The sequence below is a fragment of the Stylophora pistillata genome, chromosome 11 (genome assembly GCF_964205215.1).
Source record: "Stylophora pistillata chromosome 11, jaStyPist1.2, whole genome shotgun sequence".
NCBI lineage: Eukaryota > Metazoa > Cnidaria > Anthozoa > Scleractinia > Pocilloporidae > Stylophora > Stylophora pistillata.
In genome coordinates, this window is record NC_142529.1 from 3,446,179 (window position 1) to 3,459,081 (window position 12,903).

General features: G+C 40.3%; 1 protein-coding gene across 1 annotated transcript in view; it reads right to left on the bottom strand.

The window, feature by feature from the left end:
• The window catches only part of LOC111323084 (uncharacterized), a 75,401-nt gene extending 62,504 nt beyond the window's left edge, over positions 1-12,897 (bottom strand). The window contains exons 1-16 of the mRNA XM_088738291.1: positions 12,576-12,897; positions 11,772-11,913; positions 10,637-10,959; positions 10,028-10,172; positions 9,584-9,912; positions 8,712-8,853; positions 8,007-8,329; positions 7,165-7,306; positions 6,563-6,888; positions 4,186-4,327; positions 3,373-3,677; positions 2,413-2,551; positions 1,757-2,082; positions 1,470-1,611; positions 868-1,190; positions 556-697 (exon numbers count right to left, since the gene is read on the bottom strand). Coding sequence (XP_088594417.1) covers positions 556-697; positions 868-1,190; positions 1,470-1,611; positions 1,757-2,082; positions 2,413-2,551; positions 3,373-3,677; positions 4,186-4,327; positions 6,563-6,888; positions 7,165-7,306; positions 8,007-8,329; positions 8,712-8,853; positions 9,584-9,912; positions 10,028-10,172; positions 10,637-10,959; positions 11,772-11,913; positions 12,576-12,896 — 3,712 coding nt within the window. The 5' untranslated portion in view covers position 12,897. The remainder of the gene's footprint in view (positions 1-555; positions 698-867; positions 1,191-1,469; positions 1,612-1,756; positions 2,083-2,412; positions 2,552-3,372; positions 3,678-4,185; positions 4,328-6,562; positions 6,889-7,164; positions 7,307-8,006; positions 8,330-8,711; positions 8,854-9,583; positions 9,913-10,027; positions 10,173-10,636; positions 10,960-11,771; positions 11,914-12,575) is intronic.
• Positions 12,898-12,903: the final 6 nt, after the last annotated feature.

Here is a 12,903-nt window from a genome sequence, read left to right on the forward strand (position 1 = left end):
TTTCTCTTCGCAGTTTTATTGTTAATTCCAACATTGAGGCAATAAGAATAAAGAAAAGAATAGTCGAATGAAGAAGTTCATGATAGATCACAAATTCTCCACGTAAGCACCATAGGAAATGTCTATAAAACAGTGTGGAGAATATACATAGTGATATCGATGCTAGGGCGTAAAGGCCTAGAAGATGATAAAGAGATACGTGACATGCACGCCCTTGACACAGCTTCGTCGTGGTTCGTGGATCACCATTCACATCACTGTATTGTATGCTCCGATTTATACCATTTAGAACATTCTGAGAATGATTCCATTTTTTAATGTGATGCTCACAATGGCAGATACCCTCGAGGCTACAACATACACATACATGAAACTACGCAAATACACTTGTACCGTTTTCAAAAGTTCTTTTAAAAACTTTGAACTGTTCGTCGAAACAAAAATAAGTAGAAGAGAGAAACGCTATCACTGCCAACCATATATATTTTACACATCTGTTTTCAGGAGCTGCACTGAGAAACGTCTTTCTGAGATAAGTACTGCATTTGTACTCACCAAGCACACATCCGTAGAGTTCAACCCGCATAGCAATGTGTCCATACCAAGTTCTGACATTGATACGAACAAAACGAGCAGCAAACGGTCTGAAAAGACGATGTGTGACGACGAAGTATCGCTCTTGATTGGCTGGGAAGATCTGTTTTGATACAAGAAAGAGAAATTATGGTTAAAAAAATTGACACTCTTAACCACTAGATTGAAAAAATGTGACGAGTTCGATCAATTTTCAAGCCGGGCCAAATTTTTCGAAAAGCAAGCAGTACTTATCCCATTTTAATTTGGTAACTATCTTTATTATGTATTTACCCTTGTGCGCCTATTTTCCTTGTAAGAATAAAACCTGACAGCATTGTTACTAATCGACAGCGTGTAACTAGTAACCCAATGATTAGCATCATATCTGCCCTGAGTGGCAATCTTCTTGACGACAGATTTGGCTCCGAGGTCGATCTGTAGCCACTGTCGATTGTTGTTAACTCTAGCCACCCAGCTACCACGGGTTGCACCGTGTTTCCGAGCCTGCAGTCTGGCAGACCATGGACCATAATATCGGTTGTAGAACGAGGACGCAGACATCATGGATTGCGTTATACGGCCATCTTGGATTCCGAGCGGGGCTTCGCACTTGTCTGCAATCATAGGCGAGGCGCAAAATGAAAACCCAACAAGCCATTGATAGGAACTTTTTTTTTAATAACAGGAATCTAATAAATTAATGGTCAGATTTTCAAACGGTTCGAGATTCAATTCGCAAATCAAAACTACAACGGTTTTTCTCAATAATTAGAAGACGAAAAATTCAACTAAGCTACCAAACAAATAACGATTTATCACAATACGACACGACCTAAAAGTTATATAGTTTAAGAAAAACAGCTAGGGTGCTATATTTTTCTTCTCTATCCTACCTGCTTTGCATCCGTAGAAGTCTATCCTCATACTGATGTGCCGATACCATCCTCGTGGGATAATACGCATAAAACGAGCGATCACTGATGGGTTAAGTACATTACATACGAGACTGTGTTGGTCTCGGTTTCCTTGGAAGTACTATAGGACAAAAACAGCTCATTAAAAACTAAATCAGACTTTCCAAACACAAAGTAGACCTATCTTTATTTGGTATAAAGAGTAAAGCTTGTAATATGATAGCAATATGATATTTTTTATTACAAGTGCCACCGAGAATACGAACCACATCGTTGCTCTTGTATCGGTACATAGTCCAGTGCGTTCCATCTTGACTGTACGTCACTTGGTATCTTGTTACCCATTGGTTAGTATCCTGTCGACCTTTTGTGACTATTTTCTTGATTTTCATTGGTCGACCAAAGTCAACTTTAAGCCACTGATGGTGATTGTTGTGTCGTGCGCTCCAGGCCCCCATGTACCGACCTCGTTTGACGGTCCCTAGCCTGGACAGTCTGGCATTGTGGTATTTGTTCCACTCTGAAGAAGCTGTGATTTGCTTATTCCTAATAGCGCCACTCTTCATACCCAAGGCTTTGTTACAAACAGCAGCTATATAAAAACCATATACGTAAAAATATAAACATTTTGGAAAAAACAACAACGAAGAAAAATCAGTGAGTTCAAAACTCCCACATTTCCCCCCCCCCCCCTCATTAAAAAGTCCGTCTGAAAACTAGCAAGTCCCGGTGGGGGAGTACATAGGTTAGCAGTACTGCTTACGGTAGACGGATTTTCTTACATGTGCAAATGCAAAACAAACTAGCAAATAAAAAAAAGAAAACTGATTAAAGTGTATCTGACCGCTGTGTACATAATTTTTTGTTGACGGAAGCTTCAAAACTTTATCACTATTCATCTTACGCGTGTTTCTTCAAATACCTGAGCATCCATACAATTCGATTCTCATCGATATCCAACTGTACCAGGTCTTTGGGTAAACTCTGACATAGACAGCAGGAAGTCTCTTATTGAATCTATGATACACTAGTGAGTGGCGGTCTGTATTGGCTGTGAATAACTTTAACAAACAAAAATACATGTTATTGTGTAAAAACGTTTCTCACGGTCTCAATAACGAGTATAGTCAAACTGTATTTAGCAATTGGTAATATGACCGTTACCTACAGTATAATTGTCGGATTCGTTTGGAATTTCTTAACCTTCACAGCCAAGGATCAGTACGAATATTCTCCATACTGTTCGCTATACATTTTCTGAGGTTGACAAGGAGAATTTGCTTAACAATCAAGAACTTCTTTAGTCAGTGATCATTTCCGTTGACCTTAATGGGTGATATTGTCAAAGGGTTAAAAAGTTATGGAATCCGCTCAAAACCCTTGTGCACCTATTTCGAAAACTTGAATGACCAAAGACTTCTGAAACCCTTTCAAATAAATGAATACCTCTGTGAGCGTAATTCAGGGAATTTTCCTTCAAAATTCAAGTACCACGCATACCGAGAGATAAGTTCAATACTTTTCGCGGAAAACAAGTTCAACTATATAGGGATCCGATCTTTACCGATTTCCTTTCTAAAAACGAATAAAAACAAGTCCTCAAAATAGGTCTGTCACCCAAATTATTCTTTCTCATCCCTTAACCCTTTAACTCACATGAATCACCAAGACAGAATTTCTCCTCACAATTTCGATACGATATCAAGCAGACAAATGATGAGAAGAAAAATATCAATAAGGGAATCATTAGTTGATCCAATACCAAATTCTTCAGAGTAACATCACTAAAATTGTATGATTGACAGTAAGGAGAATTGCTGACAAGATCCTGGTAGTGAAAGGGTTAAACGCCAATATAAAGTAAAAATACGTCATCATTTACCTTCACTCTGCCATTCTCTTTATACTGAGCGAAATCCACCCCATTCATTCCATACGCCACAGTGTAACTCTTGACCCATTGATTTGCATCCTGTCGGCCTTGGGATCCGATGCCTCTCACACGATAGATTTCCACCATATTAACCTGGAGCCATTGCTTGTTGTTACGATGTCGTACGCTCCATGACCACCGGTGATTTAGTCTTCCATGCCACGGTGCGAGGTGATGATTGTAATATGATGAGGCAGAAAAATGGCCATTTGGGATTCTCTTGTCTTCCAAACCAAGAGGAGCACCACATGAGTCTAGGAATCAAAAGACGAAAAAAAAAGAGGACCAAAGGAGAATCCAAAAGAAACCTTATGGCAAGTAGATTTACTTTAATTTGAAGGTTTTTTTCTATCCCATTATTGGTTCAAATTCAACGACGTTACCTTTTCAAGATGTCGACTAAGGTAGAAAAAAACTTATTTTGCAAGGAAGAACTTCGAAGAAAATAATCGATAAGGAGGTCTGATTAAAAAAAAAACTATAAATGACACAAAGTAGAAAAGGTTAACATCCTTGTCACCGCGTTAATTATCAGGAAGAAATTACGTAGTCGTATCATCGGTACGTAAAAAGCAGCTTTTGAAAAGTTCACGTTTAATCATTAACCCTTTGTCAGAGCAAAGAATCGTGATCAATCAATCCTCAGAATAAGTATCACAAAGTTTCTAATTTTATTGCGCTTTTGTGTAAAAAGCGCTCACCACTGACAGAGATTTGGACTACAATAGCTATTTCAGAGCTCCCTTGACTAAACAACAGTACCTTCTGGGCATCCAAAGAACTCCACTCTCATAGAAATATGTCTGTGCCAACCCCAAGGACGAATGCGCACAAACCGAGCTTTGATTGGTGGAAACAGACGATATTGCACAACGCTATTCTGATCCCTGTTTCCTGTAAAATACTGCGAAAATAACATCAATAGTCAATATTTTGCTTCAATACTCAGAATTTTGCAATTTTAAGGAAAGGGGACTGCTTAAAATAATGCATGTTCAATCAAAACAAATCCATCAACTCTAATACGCTCATCAAAGATATATAACTCACGGAATCAAATTCCACCATACTAGTTCGCCTCCATAATAATAATAATAATAATAATAATAATAATAATGATAATAATGTTTATTCAAACCTTTTGCAAAGAATGCTGAATTACAGGTTGATAAATTATGTTAACAAGAAATATGGGAGAAAAAAGGGGAAAAACTGTACAAAATTCATTAAGCTACATACAAGTAAAACAGCATCTACATAATAATAATAATACTAAATGATAATAAAAAAACCAGGAAAGATTTATTACTCGACGTTTCGGGGTCATCGTGACTCCATTATCAAGAGACTAGTTTAAAAAACATGCAAATAAGGAAAGGTACAAGAATAGCATAAATTAGACTGAACGGCTTAAACAAACACCTTGGCGCGAATTTAAATGTAACCTGTGTGATGCAGGGTATGTGGGCTATACTCGTGGTCACTTACACGAGCGCGTAGAAGGGCACACAAGGAAATCATCTTCTATCTACAAACACTACCACCTCCAGCACAATAGTGAAATGCCTGAACGCTTGATCGAGCAATTCAACGTCATCACGAAATGTAACGGCAAATTTGATTGCCTTGTCAATGAAATGTTGTATATTCGCATGCGTAAGCCAACACTGAACGTGCAAACGGATTCCATCCGCGCCAAGGTGTTTGTTTAAGCCGTTCAGTCTAATTTATGCTATTCTTGTACCTTTCCTTATTTGCATGTTTTTTAAACTAGTCTCTTGATAATGGAGTCACGATGACCCCGAAACGTCGAGTAATAAATCTTTCCTGGTTTTTTCTATGCCTTTGCTTTAGCAAATCCCTGCTGATCAAATGATAATAATGTTTATTATAGAAGAACGAGTATAATTAAGCTGACATGTACTTGACTGTCAAAAAGTTCTCAAAACGATCGGTGGACTTTTTGGAGTGATACTGAGTACGATTTGTTCTTAAATTATAGCGGTCTGAAGATTTACGAACGTCGGCATACATTGCAGTATAAAGGGGGTTGTCATTATGAATACGACTTATAAAGGATTCACAGGCAGCACTACGGCGTGCATCAAGGGTTTCAATACCGGCTAGCATTAGGGTATCTGAGTACGAATGACCTGGCCAAATAATGGTGAGAGCACGCCTCTGCACTGACTCTAGGGTCTTATATAAGTAAGACGGTAAATTGGCAAATGCAGTAGAGGCGTACTCAAGTATGGAATATATTAGGCAGCAATAGATGTAGACGATATCTTCCGCTGGGACAGAACTTCTCCTGAGCTGCCTTAAAACAAACAACCGCCTGTTAGCCTTCTTCAGCAAATAGTCAACATGCGTCCCCCCGGAAAGGTCATTGGACAAGTTGACGCCTAGCAGCTTGAACGACGAGACCTCTTCGATAACAGCGCCCCTCGATACGACAGGGGGCGCCTTGTAACTATTATACTGAAGGAAGCCAACAGTCATGCACTGACATTTAGTAGGATTAAGGCGCATGTTACTGGTGTTAACAAAATTTTGAATGTCTTTCACAAGGAAGTTACGCACAGAAGGAGAATTTCTTGGCAGAATTTCCATGATGGTTAAGTCATCAACAAACTTGATACGCAAGCCCCCGGAAGACATCAGGTCATTAACCATGCAAGCAAACAAAATAGGCCCTAAACGGGTACCCTGTGGTATCCCGCCGCACAAAGCTTGGGAACTAGAACTGACCGTACCTTATCGATACAGTCGTCCCGAATCTTCCGATTCGTTTCCCTAAGGCAAAACCTCTTCTTTTTCCGAAGAATCTGACATACTCGCATCTCTACTAGGACTGTTAACATTCCCTTTTCCTTACTTAAGGGCCATGTGGATGAGCACGTGCTGTCGTAAGCGACGAGTTGAAGACTTTGGGGCGAACTTGTTTTAATTGATGGAGCGAACTCCTCAAGATTGGGTGGGAGGGGCGGGGGAGGGGGTAGCTGGTAGAATTAGTAAGCTACTATAAAACAACGCACAGACTTCACTTGAAATTTGCAGGACCTGCAACAGAGCTACCCACTTTTCTCCGAGACAGAAAGATACCTACAAAATTTATAACACCTGATCTGTCCATTACCTTTCTGTTGCTATTTTCCTTGTATTCAGTGAACGTAGAACCGTCTTGGCTGTACTCTACAAAGTATTGCGTGACCCACTGTGCAGCATCCTGTCTACCTTGCGTGGATATCTTCACCACGCGCATGGCACGATAAAAGTCTACCGCAAGCCACTGGTAGCGGGTGTTGTGCCTGGCACACCAGGCTCCCATACGAGAACCTGTGCGGCGGAAGTGTAGCCGGGCATTGCGAGGACCATGATTGACATCCCAGCTGGAGGAGGCTGATAGTTGGGTTTGCCGGATGCGGCCATTTTGCATACCGAGTGGTTTGTCGCATCTTGGGCCTAACAGAGGAAAATTTCAGGAATGAGGAGACTACACATAATAGGGAAACATACACGCATCTGTTCTCCAATTTCTTTCTGACTTTTTCCTGACTTTTCCTTGGTAGAAATCAAAATTTAATGTCCTTCACTAGATAAATACTAAATATAATATAGAAACATTCAGCCCCTGTTAAACCACAGAGACTAATAACAAAATCCGAGTAACTGAAAACTGAGGCAGAAACTCTTTTCTCTAAGAACACTTTTGTCCTAAAATGTTTATTGTAAACCTACCAATTACACAGCCATAGAATTCCACTCTCATTGAAATCCAGCTTCGCCAAGTAACAGGATGAATCCTGAAGTACCTTCCAGAGAGTGGCTTCAGGAATCGATTGGTGACGACCATGTATCGGTCATAATTACCAGCGAATGTCTATACAGGGGGGTGAACGAAATTACTATTGTCACTCAGGCTTTAAGTATATGGCTAAGAGCACTAAATATTTTTTACAATAAGAACGATTTAAAAGCAAGCTTCTAGATTACGCCTGGATTCCATTGGTTTTATATTACTCTGCTTTTTGATTGGTCCAAAAAACTTGCATCCCTCTCTTAACCAATCAGAAGTAAATCTACAAACAACTGCCACTTGATCCGTCATGTTTTTCCCGCGCTTCAGGCAGACTGCTCATTCTGTCTCCGGCATTTTCCTCTGTTCACATTGGCCACTACAATTACCGTGATTTCGGTTTTACCACATTCGTACGAAATGTATTCCATCTCTTTCACTCTCGAGATTTAAATTTCAATTCTCCGCAGTGTCTCCCGTGCACTTCTCTCAACTTCCTTCTGAGAATTTGATGCTAAATCAAACGGTGTTCCTGGGTTGCTACTTTTCTTTTGTATCATTAACTTCCTGTTTTATAATGTATTGGTGTTGTAAAAGGGAATTCCTTTTTTGGTCACTCCTGGGTTTGAAAGCGATATATAACACGAGGCCGTCTTGATATCGTTCCTAGGCAATTATATCGCCGAGCCGCTTAAGAAAGTGTCGTCTCTAATCAACAGTCGTCCAGTAGATGGCATTAGGACCTGAATTAAAAGTCATTCTACACAGATAATAACCAGTGTACCTTAGTACGGCGTCCTTCTCTGTAAGGTATATAATGTTGACCATCCCGGCTAAAAGTTACATAATAACTTGTAACCCACTGATCAGAATTTTGACGACCTTGTGTGGAAACGCGTGTTACTCGGGTAAGTCCTCCAAAGTCGAACTGAAGGAACTGTCGTCTATCGCTTCTTTTTGCACACCAAGCTCCTCCAACTCTTCCAACTCGTCTCTGGTGGAGCCTGGCGTTTCTTGGTGCACAGTAGTAGTTATAAAATGAGGAAGCAGTGATGAGCTGGTCGGGGAAGCGACCATCTTCAACGCCAAGTGGTACGTCACAACGGTCTAAACAACGAAAAGTATAATATAATTATTAGGAGTGTCAGTGGTAACTGAAGTGAGCTAACAACCTGTGTATGAAACAATCCAAAAAAATGCTAAGAAAAAGGAAATTTGGAAGATATGCCATTGAAGAAAGTTTTGATCCCAGTAGGGTTGCGAAATGCTCGGCCAACTTTGTTGCCAGGCCGTTATGGTATTGGAAACAGATGGAGGACGACATTCCAGGATGTCAGTTAAATGTCAAACTAAAACGTTCGTAATAGAAATATATTGCTATAAGGTTGGGATAAAATCTATCATATTCTCTTTTTAAAGTATTTGCAAGAGGGAGATGTAGAACCATCTACAAGAGATGAAACGAAACGCTACATGACAACAGACTTACTCCATGGACAACCATACAACTCAAGCCTCATTGATATGTGTGATCGCCAGCCGCGCATTTGCAGTCGAACAAAGCGTCCATAGATGGGATACGGCAGAGGATTATTGCGTATGGAGTACCTGTCCTTATTGGCAGGGAATGTCTATGGAAAAAGGAAAAAATTTCAGGATGTTAATTAACAAGATTGTAGCAAGAATTAATACCTTAAGTAAAACTGACCTAGAAAGTGGAATTTGTAAGTAGTATATGTCAAGACGAATGATCAAGCTTTATCCGTCAACTTGTCGATGACCAAGAGGGCTTATCAACACATACTTCGGTTTCAGAGACACAAACAGGCGCTAAAAGTTGTGATCTAGTTCTTTTCCCTGGCGCTTGCCGTAGATTTTTCGATTGTACTATTAAGTTTAAATGCTAAAACAAGGATTGCGCGATTGTTTCCTTGTTATCAAAGCGCATTATTGGTGGATAGCTTGTTTTTTGGTCGTCGTTCGCGTGCCAAAAAACGTCTGTGCTAATGAGTCACCCACTCAACTTTAACCGTGAGTCTGACATCTTTAACTCTCATATTTCTGTCTCACATTCCCTAAGGCTATTTAAACCAATTCTACGGATAACAATGGCTTTCCTTGGACTACTTTGTTAAGTACATATATATAATATGTATCTCGAGATCCTGAGACACAGAGGAGGCAGTGATGACTTACAATAAGATTGTTTGCCTCGCAACTTTCGCAATAGGCCACGAAATGGTCTCTCGCATTACTCTGAGAGCATTAGAGAGTATCTGTGAGTATTTATCTCAGTTCCAAAGCTTTTTCTAACGCACAAGAAAAAACACAAATTACACAATAATTTAAACTAATGCTCACCTTCACCACATCCCACCAATCCTTGACTTTAGCAAACTTCACTCCGTCCGCGCTGTAGAGAACGTGAAACGCTGTCACCCACTGCGCAGCTTCATACCTGCCTTGTGTTGCCAAACCGGTGACCTTCATAGATCTGTGCAGATCAACTTGGATCCACTGGTTATGGTTGTTCTTCTTAGCAGACCACGCACCCATCAGTCTGCCACGACGCATGTTCCCAAGTCTGGCAAGCCAAGAAGCATGGTTTTTGTCCCACTGAGATGAAGCTGTGATGGCTGCATTCTTGATTCGGCCACTTTGCATACCAAGAGGTCTGTCGCATACATATTCTAACAAAAAACAAACAAACAAACAAGTAGATGTAGTAATGTTTTCCCTTATTTTTAAGGGGCGAAGTAGATGTCAAGAAATGAGGATATTTCTGAGAAATATTCAAATGTCTACCTTTGTATCGGCACCCATACAGTTCTACTCTCATGGCAATATAAGACCTCCAGGTCTTGGGATGAATTCGTATGTACCGAGCTCTTATAAAAGGTGATACTCTCTGGGCAACAGTATGGTAGATATCATAGTTTCCACGGAATCTCTACAGGAAAATAACCAAAAGATATACCAAATAAGGAAGTATAACTTGATAATGTCTACTTAAAATTTATTATTATAACCAATTTTTCTGTTAGTTATGTGCCCCTTGAGGAAGTTCGGTGATACACCTTATACGTGACAAATACCCCCCTTTAGCCAACTAAAAGCTTTAGTGAAAAGAACCCACTGATAACCATCCCATGATGAACTTCTCCTTTGATAACGAACTTCCGTTATAACGAACCTTCGTGATGACGAACCCCTGTTGTGTTGAACCTCCGTTAGAGCGAGCTCCTCTATCAACGAACCTCCGTTTTAAAGAGCCCCCGTTTTAACCAACAGTCCCTGGCAGTTCGTAATTCCAGGATTCCTTTGCAAACTGCTACAGGTTATCGAATAGTCGTAAGCAAACCACTGCAAACACACAGGTACAAACAAATACAAAATTGTATAAAACAAGTTTACCTTGAGTCTTCCACCAACTGTATAAGCTCTAAACCTTCGGCCATCTTTGCTGTACGAGAGAACATAAGTGTACACCCACTGATGAGCTTCTCTCCTTCCCTGCGTGGCGATTCCTTTGATGATACACATCTGCCTCAAATCGATCTGCAGCCATTGCTTTGTGTTTCTATACTTGGCTACCCAGGCTCCCGTGCGGCTGTGACTGGCGTAGATGTTGAGACGCGATCGCTCAGGGCCATGGTTGTAATTGTATGATGACGAAGCACGAAGATGTCCTGATAAGATACGGCGGTCTTCCATACCAAGTGGCATGGTGCAACGATCTGATAAAAGAAAAAATATGAAACTCAATTGACAAGGAAAGGCAGCTCTGCGGTGGTGGCTAACAATAAGAACTACTAGATACTAAACTACACAAGAAATTCACGGCATTACCACAAAAGTAAACTTTATTTCAAGCGGTAATCTCACGTACATATATGACCGTAAACCCTCTATTAAACACCCCCCTCTAATAAGCCCCCCTCTTCAGAGAAAGAAATTTATTAAGCCCAACTCCCTACCCTCCGAAATATAAATTTGCACAACAGGAACGAGAGCTCTATCAGCAGATGTCCAACTAATTTTTGGTCTTGAGAGCCTCTTGAGCGATAAATTCCAACAGCAAATTCATCACACAACTTCGCTTCCTCTCTTGTATCACGCTCACAGAAAAGGTTTTCTCCGACCACGGGCTTCCAAACTCTTTTTGTAAATATGGTGACCACGGGCTAAATTAATAAGTCCCCCCTCCGATAAGCCACCCCCTCCCCAAAGTACCTGAATGAAATAAGCCCCCACGGGGGCTTATTAGAGGATTTACGGTAGTTTAAAAGAGAAAAGATAATCTAAGTGCGGTTGAGGCAGAATATTATAGTATTAGCGATACAAACGTGCGTAAGGATGAACAATTCTAAACAGTCATCTTTTCGGATTGAATGATTTGCACCTCCTTTAGTTTCCAGAACATTTTTTTTAGTAGCTTACGCCCTATGTGGATCATGTTCTTTCTGGCTTTGAAGATTTTGTTTTCATCAGTTTGGAAAAGACCTCAGGTAATTTGCTGTAAACTTTAAGACAGTGAACACTTAATCACCTGTGAAGCATCCATAGAACTCAGCTCTCATAGAAATGTGTCTGTACCATACCCATGGATGAACCCGGATGTAACGGCATCGAATCGCAGGATTAAATGAATTGTGGACCACACTGTTACGGTCTCGGTTTCCCGTGAAATACTGTTGAAGGATTTGGAGTAAATTCAATTTAACTTTAAGAAAGTTAATAAAAAATCATTCTAAAAAGTATGGCAATCTATCACACCTGTGTAATGTAACACTTGTGCGATACATACGTTTTTATGGCTACTGCCTCTTATGGGGGCGAAGCCGTATTGTTGTTTCTTGATATAACGTAATGTAACGTACAGTAACCCTTGTACCGTCAAAGCAAAGTAACCTTTGCAGTGAAATCAATACGGGAGGACTCCTAAGGATAAGGATAAAAGGTATGGCTCGACCTCTCGTAACGCAGAACGCAGCCAATGGTTATAACACGTTTTTAGGCTTAATTCAGTACTGTACTTTCAATTCTACTTTTCATTGTTATTCATAGAAACCAAGAAAGTAAAGGATATTCTTCTGATGAAATCATTAACTTTCATTTTCTTTCGTTCATTCTTTCTTTCCTTCTAATTTATATCTTTCTCCACATTATTTTTCTTTTCGAATTCAGTGCTTCTTACCATTTATTGTTGAGCTGATAGTCACCATGTCCAACTACTTGCACAATTTACAGGGACCCAAGGTTTGCTTAATCACGCGATTTCTCTTAGGCGCTTTTTTGGGGTACTTCCCTTTCACTAACAACACAATATTCAAATGATCTAAAACTTTCGTACCTTCCTATTGTTTCTCTCCTTGTATTCCACAAAATTGACCAGATTGACACTGTAAGTGACATAGTATTGTGTGACCCACTGATCAGCGTCGTACCTTCCTTGAGTGGCAATCTTGATAATCTTGGACGGCCTTGTAAAATCAATCTGTAGATACTGGTATTTGTTGTTAATCCTGGCACTCCATGCACCCATATACTTCCCTGCCCGCCGACGATGAAGTCTCGCCAGGAAAGAAGCGTGGTATTTATCCCACTGAGAAGAGGCTGTCATCAGGTGGTTCTTAAGGCGTCCATTCTGTAATCCCATTGGTTGGTTACACATTCGACCT